This window comes from Chelonoidis abingdonii, chromosome 2 (assembly GCF_003597395.2).
Source record: "Chelonoidis abingdonii isolate Lonesome George chromosome 2, CheloAbing_2.0, whole genome shotgun sequence".
NCBI classification, from domain to species: Eukaryota; Metazoa; Chordata; order Testudines; family Testudinidae; genus Chelonoidis; species Chelonoidis abingdonii.
In genome coordinates this window covers 4,522,525-4,538,999 of record NC_133770.1, presented here as the reverse complement: position 1 = coordinate 4,538,999, position 16,475 = coordinate 4,522,525, and the positions used below count along the sequence as shown (strand labels likewise).

Genomic DNA, 16,475 nt, shown 5'->3' with positions numbered 1-16,475 from the left:
TGCATTTGTGGCAAGAACTAATTTTAATGTGCTAACCCATTTTACTGCTCCTAGAAAGTAGAACTCTGTGATTATCAGTTTAAGATTATATACTAGGAACAAAAAAAAGCAAAACATGATTCTAGGATGCAACAACAGGGGTGTTGTGAGCAAGACACGAAAAGCCATTCTTCCGCTCTACTCTGCGCTGGTCAGGCCTCAGCTGGAGAATTGTGTCCAGTTCTGGGCACCGCATTTCAAGAAAGACGTGGAGAAATTGGAGAGTGTCCAGAGAAAAGCAACAAGAATGATTAAGAATCAGAGGGGTAGCCACGTTAGTCTGGATCTGTAAAAGCAGCAAAGAGTCCTGTGGCACCTTATAGACTAACAGACATATTGGAGCATGAGCTTTCGTGGGTGAACACCCACTTCATCGGATGCATGAATTCACCCACGAAAGCTCATGCTCCAATACATCTGTTAGTCTATAAGGTGCCACAGGACTCTTTGCTGCTTTTAAGAATGATTAAAGGTCTTGAGAACATGACCTATGAAGGAAAGCTGAAAGAATTGAGTTTGTTTAGTTTGGAAAGCAGAAGACAGAGGGGACATGACGGCTGTTTTCAGGTATCTAAAAGGGTGTCACAAGGAGGTGGGAGAAAACTTGTTCATCTTAGCCTCCAAGGATAGAACAAGAAGCAATGGGCTTAAACTGCAGTGAGGGAGGTTTAGGTTGGACATTAGGAAAAAGTTCCTAACTGTCAGGGTAGTTAAACATTGGAATAAATTGCCTAGGGAGGTTGTGGAATCTCTGTCCCTGGAGATATTTAAGAGTAGGTTAGATAAATGTCTATCAGGGATGGCCTGGACAGTATTTGGTCCTGCCATGAGGGCAGGGGACAGGACTTGACCTCTCGATGTCCCTTCCAGTCCTAGAGTCTATGAATCTATAAACAAGTTTAAGAGACATCACATGATCCTACATTTCAAGCCACTGGAAACTCTATAAAGAGGAATAGTGAGGTAAATAAAAAGCTTAAATGTACAGTTCAGTCACATATTGTTTAAATCAGAAAGCTGTTTGAGTCTTAGAAACCTGCACTAAAGCAAAGAAATACTTTCTTTTAAAAATACACTTCATTTGAATCCTGGTTGTTTGGTTTTTTTAAAAAACAAAAACAAAACTTACAGAACTCTAGAGCAACCGTTTGTGACACCATCCAGCTTGAACACTACAATCTACTTTATTCATAATCTTTGAGTTATGCAGCAGCTCTACTCCGTGGAGGAGGTGTGTGTGTGAGAAATCTAGACAAAAGTGCCTGCTTGCAAAATGGGTTCTTTTCCAAGGTATGAACTGTAAATCTGCTACAGTTTTAGATGAAACACACTACCTATGTCCAAAGTAGAATTAGCTTCGGCCATTATATTTGCCTTTTATATTTCTCCAGATGATTATGATTTTGCAATTTAAATTTTCCTATTTTTAAGTATTTTTCCCTCTCTCCTTTCAGTGTGCAAGGCCAGCACAGAGAAGAAACTAATTATATAAAAGCAACAGTGAAATTGTCCATGCAAGAAGTACTATCAAGTGCACTTTGTAAACCCAACTGGAAAAAATAAAGATTTTCCTTATAATCTTTCAGTGACAGTAATGGGGGGCATGGATCAGTGTTCATGTCGCATGCCCCATCAGTATCTGGCCCAAGCCGGGGAAACTAATGATCCAACCAGAGGACCAAATTTGGTGACGAATCCTGGTAACATGCCACCTAAGGCACGTTGCACATATGCTAAGAAAAACTGACAGTAATATTGAAGTGTTATTTGCAATACAATGAGGAAAAACAAATTTCTGGGCAGATGAGTGATTTTCAGATTGATTAGATCCATTTAATAGTGTCTAATTAAAACACAGCCATAATTATGAGGAATAATCTACGAAATCTGGTGAAAAAATTTTGACCAAAGTTGAAAGTTATAATGCTATCAGTATTGCTGGGTCTCTCTGATAAAGATAAAATCCAAGTTACACTAAAATATTCCCAGATTTGACCCTACAAAAATTACTATGGCATTGGAAAATTAAAACCACTCCTCACTTTCAAATGAGTTGCTGAATATTGAAATGGCACGATGTTTATAGCTTAAAGCTTGTTTCACAAGACAAGAGGATCAAGCTGTTCACTCATCCACATTAAGCACTGGTAGCGACTGTAGAACAGTCACAGATCTACCTTCTCAGCCAGAAGTGTGCCATTGTGCCATTTGGCAACAAAAATACTGGATGAACAAGTATACCGCTATAATGGCAGTTGCTCATGGCATTCAAATACTCACAGGAAGTTTGGTGAAGGCAGGATTGGTGACATGTTTCCCAAAGGCATCTTCCTGGAACTGCAGCAGCTGCACCACCAGCCCAGCCAATGTTTTATTGGTCGGAGCATCTGCCTGAACATACTAAAAGACACAAACACATACTTACTGGAGATGGGGGAGAAAGACAGTGCAATACCTTTGGCAATTCAAAGACCAATCCTAGCAAGCTTCAGGGCACTTTTTTTTTTTTGCTAGCTTTTAGACTCATATAATCTTTAAAATACATAAACAAAACTCAGTTTTAGTTCTCAGGGACTATCCTTTCAATCCCAAATAAACCACACTGCCATAATCCACGAGAGGGGATAAGGTATGTATTTCTGCAATACAGCAGCAAAGAGTGGACATTTGTCTATTTTGGGGGTTTCATTATTCGTTAGTTTTTACAGTCATGGATTTTATATTAAGTTATTTAACTGCATGAACAGCAGCTACATTAGAATAGTCATTATAGTCAGCCACATTTACAAAATCTTTTTTTCTGTTTATTTTATATATTGCTTTAGATTGATGCACGATAGTCTGTACTTTAAGATTTAGTCTAAGAGTTGGCAAATATCTGTGGATCGTTATTAATTCACTGGATTCGATATTCTTCAGAAAATGATTAAATATTTCATTCGAGATAGAAATCAGATTGAGTTCTAAGGCTAATTCTGGCCCTCAGATATATACAACTCACTAGGAAAACACTGTCTACTCCTCTCGCAAAAGAGTTACCCTGTGAATACCACATTAACTCTTCCAGCTGCATCTCTTCACTAATCTTTAGTGTGTTCATGCACAATCAGGAAAAATATATCCAGAAGACCAAACTTCTGCAATTTTACAACAACTTATAATCAGGTAATTTTTCTCCAGGACATATTTATTTCCCCAGGCACAGTACTTCAGTGCGTGACCAGTTCGTACATAAACTGAGAGGCTAATGTTAGTTGGTCAGTAAACAGACTAATCATTGAGCCCTTTACCTGGTGAACAACTGATATAATACCCAACCAGAATGCCTTATTTTTTCCACTGTTTCTGTCTAGCCAGAGTCCTATACATACTTCTGGGGGAATTCTGCACCAAAAAATTAAAAATTCTGTGCACATTTTAAAATTCTGTGTATTTTGTCAAAAACAACAATATAATCACACGAATTTCAATTATTTTTGGTCATTTATTTCAAAAGACCTGTCATCAAGTACATCTTTAACAATACAGACAGCAAAGACAATTCAGGAATTTTTTTTTGGCAAACAGAGTCCTTACTGCGCATATTAATCCAGAACTCTGAGTAATAATTCATTTAAACTACAATACAGAACCACATTCCCCAAACCCCACAGAAGCAGTGTAAAGGCTTGGGGGAGTCATGGGTAAAGGAGGATCTATGGGATAGGAAGTAAATTGCTGAGAAGGAGCCTGGGTGTGAATTTGGGAGGGTTGTTAGGTATGGGTGGGAAAAGTATGGAACAGGGTTATTAGGGGGCGGCGGGGGGGATTGTTAGGAAGCTTCCCCCATGCAGACTCTGGACGACCCCTAACCTCTCCCATTCAGTCAGGTACATCTGCCTGTCTCCATGTGCCTTTGCATCCCGTCCATGTGTTCCTATCCCCCCATCCCCATGTGGCCCTGCACCCCCTTATGCCCCTATGTGCCTGCCCGTGTCCCTGTATCCCCACCCAGCCATCCCTTGTCCCTATGTAGCTCTGTACCCCCTCCCACATCACCATATGGCCCTGAACCTCCCTCCCCCTGTGGTCCTGTGCCTCCACTCCCATTCAGCCCCTGCCCCAGTTTGTCCTCCCTCACTAGCCCTTATGATTCCATCTGACCCCCACCCCCAGCACCCCACACTGTCTCCCCATAGCCTGTCTCCTAACCTGGCCCACTGTTAAGAAGGCAGGCTCTCTCCCCCCTAACTGGTGGACAGCTGCTGCTTTGTTCTATTGCCACAGTGCCATCAGGTGGACAAAACGTGGAAGTGCAAGAACATTTTGGCAGAAGCTTTTTTCTGCACAAAAAATTTAAAAATACGCAGGGCTCATTAAGTACGCACATGCGCAGTAGTGCAGAATTCCCCCAGGAGCGTATATATAGAGTACCGTGAGAAGCTCATCAAGTCATAATAGTTACACAGCAGTCAGAACTCCTACAAGTATTTCTTTTCTTTGTTAAACCATTCTGTTACCTACATATCAGGTGCTGGTGATCTCAGTTTAGCCTGTTAAACACCACAATAAAACCATTTAAGCCATTTACTAAAGTAACATACAAGAAGTGGAGACTACTGTTAAGGCTACGGGTTTCTCTCCACAAGATTTCAATAACTAAATGCTTAAATTTGTAAGTTACTTAGCACTAACTGTAGAAGCCAGGCTGACATATCTGGAGAATGAAGTTTTAACGATTCAAAGATTATGAACAAACACATGGCAGGACAAGATTCCCCAAGTTGCCTCACCAGTGTGTGCGTCTCAGCCATGACACAGAAAGGGTAGATGGTTTCCAAATCTGTTCAATTATTCAATTCTCCGCCAAAAGGGGAGACAGTTGTGGTAATTTTGTAATGTGGATTGCTTCCCACTATAAACTAGAAAGATTGCCAAACCATTTCATATAGGCCACCACAGAGCGTTCTTTACTAATTTGAGCTGGATTCTATCAGATGACTTAAAAGGAGTGCTCTCTGTTTTACCTACTAAGAGCCATTATGCCTCCTGATAAATATTCTGTCTTCTTGAAGTTTTAAGACTTATTTAACCAAGAAGGAAAGCATTTCATAACTTTCATACAGTGCTGTAAGTGTATATGCCTGTAAAAGAGAAAAGATGACGAATTGATGCTCCTACAGTTTAGGGCTTAAAAAAAACAACAACAAAAAAAAACGATTAGTGTGGCTGAATCTCTTCATTGTACAACTGTTTAGATGAACAGACAGGGTTGTGCTGAATCACCAACAGCCCTGCAATTCCCAGAAAACTGAGCCAATTGTGCACAACAAAAGTCATCACTCTACCTTGTCTGATGTCACATAATATTTTGAACTTTCAGTTCAAGAAGTATTCAACACGTATCAATTAAATTGCATAGGAAAAAGTGTAGTTAAAATGTGTATTACTAAGCTGCAAAGTTAACATGTACAGTAGTTAACAGGGTATGAAACTGACAGCATGGGAAGTCAAGTGTCAGATTTTATAATCTTGTTTCCATTCTATTTTAACAGAAGTTTCTGAAGACAAAATCTTTATTCAACAAAAACAGCATGTGCACACATGCTCAAGAAAAAGCTGGCAGGTCTAATTTTAGGCGTACAAGCCTCAGCAGTACTTAAGTGGAGTAGCTTGCCTGTGCTTATCATTACATGTTAGAACATATCCTCTCACCCTCAAAAGCAGTATATGATCTGCGCATGCCAAGATGACAAATACTACCATTTCCAATAAGGCTATTTTGTGCATGATCTTCATCCTCTCTAAACGAATTTTCTTTATAGAAGTGTTCAATAACAGGACAACCTTACTGACCATGAAAACCCATTTCACAAGGCGGATCCATTCTGCCATCTCTGACTCTTGCTTCGTTCCTGTTTCAGCGCATATGAAATCAGCTTCAGAACTTAATTTCCCCTCAAATATGTAATTTTCTCGTCCATCTTCCCCATGCAGGGAAAAGGCCTGGGTAGGAATCGTCGAATTATGGAAGTCAATGAATGACTACGCAGGTGGTGTCGGAGAACAGGCTTTGGATTCTTCGACCATGGGATGGTGTTCCAAGAAGGAGGAGTGCTAGGCAGAGATGGGCTTCACTTAATGGAGAGAGGAAAGAGCATCTTCGCAAGCAGGCTGGCTAACCTAGTGAGGAGGGCTTTAAACTAGGTTCACCGGGGGAAGGAGACCAAAGCTCTGAGGTAAGTGGGGAAATGGGATACCGGGAGGAAGCACGAGCAGGAGAGTGCAAGAGGGGAGGACTCCTGTCTCGGACCGAGAAAGCGAAACAATCCAGTGAGTTATCTTAAGTGCCTATACACAAATGCAAGAAGCATGGGAAACAAGCAGGGAGAACTGGAAGTCCTGCCACAGTCAAGGAACTATGATGTGATTGGAATAACAGAGACTTGGTGGGATAACTCACATGACTGGAGTACTATCATGGATGGATATAAACTGTTCAGGAAGGACAGGCAGGGTAGAAAAGGTGAGGGAGTTGCATTGTATGTAAGAGAGCAATATGACTGCTCAGAGCTCCGGTATGAAACTGCAGAAAAACCTGAGAGTCTCTGGATTAAGTTTAGAAGTGTGAGCAACAAGGGTGATGTCATGGTGGGAGTCTACTATAGACCACCAGACCAGGCGGGATGAAGTGGATGAGGCTTCCTTCCGGCCAATCTAGCAGAAGTTACTAGATGCCAGGCCCTCGGGTCTCCAATGGGCAGACCTTAATACACGCTACGATAACTAGCTGGGGAGAGCAATCCACAGAATCAGCACAAGACAACAGGAAGTTGTTTGGAAGTGTATCAGGGGACTATTCTGGATCCAAGTGCTGAAGAAGACACAGCACTAGAGCCAGAGCATCTCTTGCCTCGTCTCTCACAAACAAGACAGAAAGATCGTTAAGTAGGGCGAAGCAAAACCAGTGGCATGGACAGAACACCGTGGGAGGATCAGCTAGACCATGAGAAGTAGGGTCGAGTATCAGATCCTGAGCACAGGGGAAAAAGGAGAGCAGCCGAGATATGACCACTGGACTTCAGAAAAATCCAGATCTTCTGACTCTCATCAGGCGAGCTAATGCGCAGGAGTACCCCTGGGAAGCAATAACATGAAGGGGAAGGAGTCCAGGGAGCAGCTGTATTTTAAATATCCTTTCTGAGGTTGCAGGAAAAACCATCCCCGATGTGTAGAAAGAATAGTAAATATGGCAGGCGACCAGCTTGGTATACAGTGAAATGCCTTGCTGATCTTAACTGCAAAAAGCAGCTTACAAGAAGTGAGAAGGACACATGACCAGGGAGGAGTATAAACAATATTGCTCAGTGCATGCAGTGAGCGAAATCAGGAAGGCCAAATCACACTTGGAGTTGCAGCTAGCAAGAGATGTTAAGAGTAACAAGATAGGTTTCCTCAGGTACATTAGCAACAAGAAGAAAGTCAAGGAAAGTGTGGGCCCCTTATTGAATGAGGGAGGCAACCTAGTGACAGAGGATGTGGAAAGAGCTAATGTAATCAATGATTTTTTTGCCTCAGTCTTCAAAAAAAGGTCAGCTCCCAGACTGCTGCACTGGGCAGCACAGTATGGGAAGAAGGTGACCAGCCCTCTGTGGAGAAAGAAGTGGTTCGAGACTATTTAGAAAAACTGGACGAGCACAAGTCCATGGGGCCGGATGCACTGCATCCGAGGGTGCTAAAGGAGTTGGCAGATGTGATTGCAGAGCTGTTGGCCATTATCTCTGAAAACTCACGGCGAACGGGGGAGGTCCCGGATGACTGGAAAAAGGCTACTGTAGTGCCCATCTTTAAAGAAGGGAAGAAGGAGGATCCGGGGAACTACAGGCCAGTCAGCCTCACCTCAGTCCCTGGAAAAATCATGGAACAGGTCCTCAAGGAATCAATTCTGAAGCACTGCAAGGAAAGTGATCATGAACAGTCAGCATGGATTCACCAAGGGCAAGTCATGCCTGACTAACCTAATTGCCTTCTATGAGGAGAAAGCAGCGGATGTGTTTATTCCTTGACTTTAGCAAAGCTTTTGATACGGTCTCCCACAGTATTCTTGCCAGCAAGTTAAAGAAGTATGGGCTGGATGATTGGACTACAAGATGGATAGAAAGCTGGCTAGATTGTTGGGCTCAGTGGGTACTGATCAATGGCTCCATGTCTAGCTGGCAGCCGGTTTCAAGTGGAGTGTCCCAAGGGTTGGTCCTGGGGCCGGTTTTGTTCAATATCTTCATTAATGACCTGGAGGATGGCGTGAACTGCACCCTCAGCAAGTTTGCAGATGACACTAAACTGGGAAGAAAGGTAGATACGCTGGAGGGTAGGGATAGGATACAGAGAGACCTAGACAAATTACAGGACTGGGCCAAAAGAAACCTGAGGAGGTTCAACAAGGACAAGTGCAGAGTCCTGCACTTAGGATGGAAGAATCCCATGCAGTGCTTCAGACTAGGGGACCGAGTGGCTAGGAAGCAGTTCTGCAGAAAAGGAACTAGGGGTTACAGTGGACAAGAAGCTGGATATGAGTCCACAGTGTGCCCTTGTTGCCAAGAAGGCTAACAGCATTTTGGGCTGTATAAGTAGGGGCACTGCAAGCAGATTGAGGGATGTGATCATTCCCCTCTATTCGACACTGGTAAGGCCTTACCTGGAGTACTGTGTCCAGTTTTGGGTCCCACATTACAAGAAGGATGTGGAAAACTTGGAAAGAGTCCAGCGGAGGGCAACAAAAATGATTAGGAGGCTGGAGCACATGACTTATGAGGAGAGGCTGAGGGAACAGGGATTGTTTAGTCTGCGGAAGAGAAGAATGAGAGGGGATTTGATAGCTGCTTTCAACTACCTGAAAGGGGGTTCTCAAGAGGATGGATCTAGACTGTTTTCAATGGTGGCAGATGACAGAACAAGGACTAATGGTCTCAAGTTGCAGTGGGGGAGGTTTAAGTTGGATATTAGGAAAAACTTTTTTACTCAGAGAGTGGTGAAGCGCTGGAATGGGTTACCTAGGCAAGTGGTGGAATCTCCTTCCTTAGAGGTTTTTAAGGTCAGGCTTGACAAAGCCCTGGCTGGGATGATTTAGTTGGGAACTGGTCCTGCTTTGAGCAGGGGGTTGGACTAGATGACCTCCTGAGGTCCCTTCGAACCCTGATATTCTATGATTCTATTAATTTAAAATGGTTTGAATACTTTTTAAAAACTTTATATAGTGCATTAAGTTCAAAGCACCAGAAGAAGTGAGCCAACCCTTAAAATTTCTAAAAAGTAGGTAAGTATGAAGTGTTCCTTGTACAGATAGACACTCTCTTCTGTGCTTTGGTTTTTCTGTGTCTAAGGCCACATTAAAAGTCAGTAATCAAATTAGGATTAGAACTCTAAACATCTTGACTCCTCAATTCATACTCATTGATTCAGATCATATTGCTTACCAGCACTCAAAACAAGGTAAATTTTTTTGCTTCTGAAACTTTCTTCAGCCTACTGTAACAAAATTAAAAACGTAAAAGAGCACAAAATGTAACCTCACTCCAGAATACCAGTATTTAGAAAAAATAAAATATATATATTTTTGCTGCTACTTTATAGTTAGAATTCCAGTGTGTCCTCCTCCCACCCCACCCCTCAGGAAAATGCACTTGGGGTTTGCATATATTTGGAAGAGTACACTTCTTTCACTCTTATTTCTTAATAGAGACTTGTGAATCCCACTCCCACCTCTCACAGAAAGAAGTTAAACTTGAGGGCTGTCAAGTTGCTGGAAAAGGAAATAATCAGAAATAGAATATACCAGCCCTGATGCGGTCTCAGATTTGCTGTGTTACCTTGAACATGGACATGTCGTTTAACCTCTACGCCTCAATTTCCCCTTCTACAATAAGAGGATAGAAAACTTCACTACGTCAAAGGAAAAACTTAGAGGCTCCTCTCTCATTCACTATTTGAAAGTTGTACAAGAGGGCCTTGCTATAGGCTTTTGCCAACAATATTAATCCAACCAGATTCTTATTTGCCAGCTGATTCACAGCTGATTTTTTGGGGGAAGGAGACAGCAGTGAAGCTTACATGAATCATTCATTTTCATATTACTTTGCCCATAATGAGCAGAGGCAGCGTATGAGCCTGCAGGGAAGGAAACCATAAAAAGTTTTAGAGTAAGCTGCCCCAGGGCAAGGACTATGCCTTCTTTTGTGTTTGTAGACTCACCTGGCAGACTGTTGACACTACAGGAAAAAAAATAAGACACATGCAGAAACAACACTAAAATGTCAGACTTGGATACAAAAGCAAGGAAACCCAACTTTAAGGCCATCACTATCCTTAAATAACTCAACTATGTTGTAGCACTTTCACACAAAAGACCACCACTTTCCTGACAATTAACCATATCTAGACTCAATGATTTGAGCTAAAAGCAGAACAGTAACAATACTAGATTTGCCTCTTTAGCTCCTTTAAAAAAAAATCTATTTTCAGATTAGTTCAAAGGAAACTAGCAGAGACACACTTGCTAATTTAATGTTTCAATGGTACTGATCAGAAACTATGGAACAAGTACTGAGATGACAAGTTTTCCAAATCCAGATACTTGTAGCTAATATGAAACAAGTTGGTGGTCTCAGTCTACAGGTATATGTCACAAACAACTAAAATTAACACTAACCGAACTGCCAAGGACTGAAGCAACATGGAACATCCCTCCAGGTCAGAGTTGAGGCATGTTAACAGAACTGTGTGGGGGAAGCTGACACTGCTGATGTCTGTGCTGTAACTGTTTTGTGGCTAAATAGCAGACTTTGAGCACCTCTGCCATCAAGCCAACTCTTTCAACCAGCCCAGAGGCCCCCTATTAAAATTTAAAGGAAAAACAGAAACCTTGTTTTATTAAACAAAATTAGACTATTGCATTAGTAAAAATTAGACCAATTTGAGAAACAAAATTTTGTGGATCAGATTACTGCAGTATTCAGTCAGAATCCAAAATCATACCCACTAAAGACACTCAAAAGACAGCCAATCCTCATGTTGCTTGCATTCTCAGGCAGCACACCAGCTGTTTATCCATTTGTTTTTATTGCAGATCTCCACCATACCATCTGTCAGTGCTTTTTGTAACCTGATTTTTCAGAAGCACTCAGCACCCGCAGACTGCAGCTACTTGGAGGTGCTTAACATAACTGAAAACCATGCCCATGGACTACATCTTTGGTCTGAAAACAACACAAAATTCGATTAAGAGAAGTACAAAGTACTTGACTCGGGGAGGAAAAAATCAAATGCACAACTACAAAATGGAGAATAATTGGCTGGGCAGTAGTACTGCTGACAAGCATCTGGGGGTTATAGTGAATCACAAATTGAATATGAGCCAACAATGTGATGCAGCTATGAAACAAAGCTAATATTGTGGGGTGTATTAGTAGGAGTCTCATATGTAAAACATAGGAGGCAACTGTCTTGCTTTTATTGCCCCTGGTGAGGCCTCAGCTGGAGCACTGCGTCCAGTTCTAGTTGCTCCATTTTACAAAAGCTGTGGACAAACTGGAGAGTCCACAGGAAAGCTACAAATATTAGGTCACGTTTTCAAAACCTTTTATGTAAGGAAAAGTTAGGAAACTGGGCATGTTTAGCCTTGAGAAAAGACAACTGAGGGAGGGACTGGATAGTCTTCAAATTGTTGAGAGCTATTATAAAGGAGGACAGTGATCAATTGTTTTCCATATCCACTGAAGGTAGGACAATAAGTAACAGGCTTTTATACCCTAAATCTCCCATGCTGCTGATGTCTTCATTACCCACGCTGAAGCACTATCGTGGCTGTGTAGTTGCGGCTCCAGTGCTGGGAGAGAGCTCTCCCAGCGGTGTAAAAAAAACAAACAAACAAAAACCAAAAAAAAAAAAAAAAAAAAAACCAAAAAACCAAAACAGAAAAACCAAAAAACAAACCAAAAAAACCAAAAACACACGCCCCCAGGAGGGGAGTGGCACGTAGCAGCGCGTAGCGCTGTCTACACTGACACTTTACAGCGCTGAAACTTGCATCGTTCTGGGGTGCGTTTTTTCACACCCGACCAAGGAAGTTTCAGCGCTGTAAAGTAGCAGTGTAGACAAGGCCCTAGGTTAGATATTAGGAAAATCTGTCTAACTATAAGGGTCCTTAAGCTCCAGAATAGGCCTCCAAGAGAAGTTGTGGAATACCTCATCACTGGAGGTTTTTAAGAACAGGCTGGACAAACACCTAACAAGGATAGTCTAGGTATATTTGGCTCTGCCTCGGCACAGAGGGATGGACTAGATGACTTCTCTAGGTCTCTTACAGCTCTACAGTTATTTGATTCTATAATCTTTAATGCCAAAGCTATTTGTTGATCTCTTTAGTACAAAAAGTGTTGGATGTTAAATGAAGAAAATGTGTGTTCGAAATTAAAGACCATCCATGATTTTAAGAAAATGTTTCCAGTAGAACTAAATAAATGGCCCAGACTAAAGTAGATAGAGGTATTTAAATAGAAAGCAATTAGTTGGGTAATCATTAATATAACATGATGCTAGTTGCTGTACATGCACATCATGGCCTGATCTCTAGTGCTCAGAGACACCAGTTAACTATAAATAATAAACTATATTAAATAATTTAATTACTCAACTTTTTATAGTTTGAATAAGAGATTTCTGTGTAAAATAGTATTTTGTCCAGTATCTGTCCCACATTATGTGCATTAAGTTGAAGAATATCTCAGTCCTGACCAAAAAAGACAGCAAAACTCCCAGTTAGGTCAATAGATTTGCACACAGAGCATGAATAGAACTGTTTTTGTAGTCACTGAACTTTTAGTTAGAGGTCCTTGCCATCAATTCAGCATCATTAATAGTATCACTGTTTTAACTAGCAATTTTACTTGATTTATGGCTCAATTGTTCATATTAATTCATCTACCCAAACTTAGTAAATGGAAAAATAAGGCAACCACTATATTTGCTTTGTGTTTCTCTTCCTTCCCCATTCTCCTTTCTTGATTTCTCTTCTCTTTCCTGTGTTTATGTGCATCTTCTATTCTTCTCTCTGGATTTCTTTCACTACAGCAACTCCCAGTTCCCACCCTCCTTTCGTGGACTTCATGCCCATGCCCTTCCTCCATTCATCCCACTGAAATGATCAACAATGAAAGAGTTATTTTTGATGTTAGTGTCATCATGGGTCTTTAGAGCAGATATCCTAATGAGAATTCACCCTTAGAGTTAGTTTCAGGTTGTCCTCCTGAGTCTGCAGACAACACTGCATTGATTTATATTTGATTCACAGTTGGAAAATTACCTGCTTAATTGAAAGCTAGAAACTTAATTTTTCTTTAAAAAGCCTGGATTCTACAGTATCCACGTATCATGCAGGCCACAAGTTTTTCAACCAGACACAAACTGTTCAATTTATTAAGGACACTATTCTGCACCAGTTGAAGTCAATGGAAGTTTTGGCATTAATACAGTAAGACTAAAATAGTTCACTATAAAAACTGTAACCTGTGAAAACCACTATTAGTCTTATTATTACAAAGGATAAACATTTATATCTGATGCTCTAGTTTTACTAACATTTAAAGATATCTGACTATATAAATTTCCCTGTTTAACAAAATGGAGAAGAAGTTTGTTTTTTTTTCCAGTTTTTAAACAGACTATTCATCTCTTTTATAGAGGGCTTAAAAAAGCCACTTGTCAAAAATTATTAGATATCTTTTCCAGGTAAGTCCTATCAACTTTGCAGAACCTAAGTTTTCATGTAAGAAAAATATTGTGTCTGGCCATTATGGTTAAAATTATCTTCACATTTAACCAATGAATTGCTCTGTATTAAGCTACACTATGATGGATCCAATGCCTTTCCTGACGCTAAGAGCCTTAACAAGCTACAACACAGTGAAAAAGCCCTTGCCAATTTTCACAGCTACAATCCAGAATCCTATGCGCAGCAGCAAAATTAACAAGAACTGAGTTAACATCATCTTGACACCCTTGATTGTGGAAAGCTCTGAACAGCAAGAGGGCAGGCACTGATTCTACTCCCTAGGAAGGAGAATTCAAACTGAGGCTAGGAGTGGTAAAGCAGTGGATAAACAATCTCCTCTCACATTAGCCGGGGACTCTGGGATGGAAATCTTGGGAAATAGAGTGAAAGAACACTCCTTTCTTCCAAGACCCAGAAATACTGGAGGAAGCTCATGCTTATAGAAACCAATTAGACTTCGGGTTGATATAAATGATGGAATCCCATCATAGGCCAGGAACAGCAGGTTTTCTAACACCCCCCAGCTGTTTAGGTGAAGAATGGGGAAATATCTGGCTTCTCATCTGGGCTTTGCTCCAGATAATGCTCCTCAACTTTCATCTGGGACTTTGGCTAGAAGGTTTAGTTCTCTGATACTAAGTATCTAGTAACGCTTCAAAGACCCACATGAATTGTGGCAGGGGAAAAGGGAGAAGATGGGATAAACTAGAGAAATATAATATGGAGAGACTTAAAAAGAAAATAAGGTAGAGAACATGAGTGGAAATACATAGAGTGAAAAAGAAAAAAGACACTGAATAAGATAATGCAGGACAAGTGATAACTTCACATGCTATTATAGGAAAGACCTGGAGCAAGCAAGGAAAGGGGAAAGTATAACAAAAGCAAGAGATATATAATTTAGTTTTTTAAGCTTTAATAAATAAGAATTTGATTAGCATGTTTTAAATACAGTTTAGCATGTATTTTTTTATTTAAATTGCAAGAGTCATGGCTTTGAGAGAGTATTGGCCACACAAGTATATAATCAAAAAGCTGCCCTGGAGTTACAAATCGGTTTAAAAACAATGTTGTTAAAACAGAGCAAAACCCAGCGCAGACAATCTTATTTTGATTTAAAAGTGGGTTATTTTGGTTTAGCTTAAATATATAAAGAATCTACTTCACTTAGATCAATATGAATCATTCAACTGAAAAAATTGTACATAAGGGGTTTTGCTCTGGTTTAAATACACTAACTTAACATCATTAGTTAAACCAGTGCAAGTTTGGATGCAAATGGTCATTGGGTAAATTTTTCAATTCTTGTTTTTATATTTAGACAATGGAGTCCTGAACCTAATAATGTTACAGAAATGATGGATAGTCCAGATAGTTAGGGATACTAGCCTGGGACTCAGGAGACCTGGGTTTAATTCCCTACTCTACCACAGACTTTCTACAAGGTCTTGGGTAAGTCATTCTCTGAGTCTCAATCCTCATCTGTAAGATGGGATAACAGCACTTCACCTCCTTCTCTCTCATAAGAGTGTTTGAAGATAAACAGATTGTGCTCAGACACTGCAGTAACACAGATTGTACAAGCACCTAAAGACCATCAGCAATGTAGTTTTAAATAAAAGTTAACTTAAAACCCCACAGTTTCTCTCTGTTATATGATAATCATGCTCAGCATGATTGGCACCTCATGATGCTGGTGGTATAGAGGTCACAGAGTTTACAGTCCAGTACACATAATATATTCCAACAGCTGCACACAAAGAAACTACAGTTAAGACTAAGATCAAGAGAGCTCCCTCTAAAGTTGTGCAACCGGCGAAAACTAGGCTCGACCTGATGTTTAATACTTCTATTCAGTGTGGATTCAGTCAGGCTGAAGCGGAGAGAAAGGCACAGGGGTAGGACTGGCGAAGCCACCACCGCCTGGGGAGAGGAGCGGGATGCTCCGGCGCTGGCGAACGCTGCAGAGTCACGTTACCAACCCGCTGGTCGGTAAACCGGGCCGGGATCCCGTTCCCACCACCCAAAGGAGCGGCTGGCCCTTTGTTACCGTTCCCGGACTACCTGGGGCGCTTCGCCGGCTACGCCAGCCCCGAGGCCCCGCCGCCCACCCCTTCCCGGAGCGCTTCCCCAGACCACCCGCCCCCTCAGCTCCTCGGGCCGGGCCGCCCCTTCCTGGAGCGATTCCCTGCCCCCTCCCCGGCTCACTCAGCTCCCCGCGGGCCGGACCCCGGACCACCGGCCCAGCAGCTCCCCACTTCCTAGACCCCCCTCCCCCGCGGGCCGCCCCTTTCTGCAGCGCTTCCCTGGAGTCCCCCGCCCCGCCAGCCCCTCGGCTCCCCCGTCCCCGCGGGCCGGGCCGCACCTTCTTGTAGTGCTTCCCCAGCCAGACCCGCACCGCCTCCAGCTGGGACACCGTCTCCGGGCTCTCCCAGAACTTGCCCGTGGGGCCGCCGTCCTTCCGCCGCGATACGGACAGTGCCGCCAGCCCCGCCGCCGCCCCGGGGCCGGGGCCGCCACCTGCAGTCACTGCCGCTGCCATTGTTACCCTCGCCGAGCGCCGCCACCGCGGCCTTGCGCCTCCCACTCGCCTCCCTCCGCGCATGCGCCGAGCCCCGTACGCTCCGCCCCT

The 16,475-nt window shown here is 42.2% G+C and overlaps 1 protein-coding gene across 1 annotated transcript in view; it reads right to left on the bottom strand.

The window, feature by feature from the left end:
- SMARCC1 (SWI/SNF related BAF chromatin remodeling complex subunit C1) overlaps window positions 1-16,448 on the bottom strand; it is a 198,748-nt gene extending 182,300 nt beyond the window's left edge. Inside the window, 2 exon segments of the mRNA XM_075061930.1 lie at window positions 2,320-2,439; window positions 16,209-16,448. Of these exon segments, the coding sequence (XP_074918031.1) occupies window positions 2,320-2,439; window positions 16,209-16,448 (360 nt within the window).
- Between the last annotated feature and the right edge of the window lie 27 nt (window positions 16,449-16,475).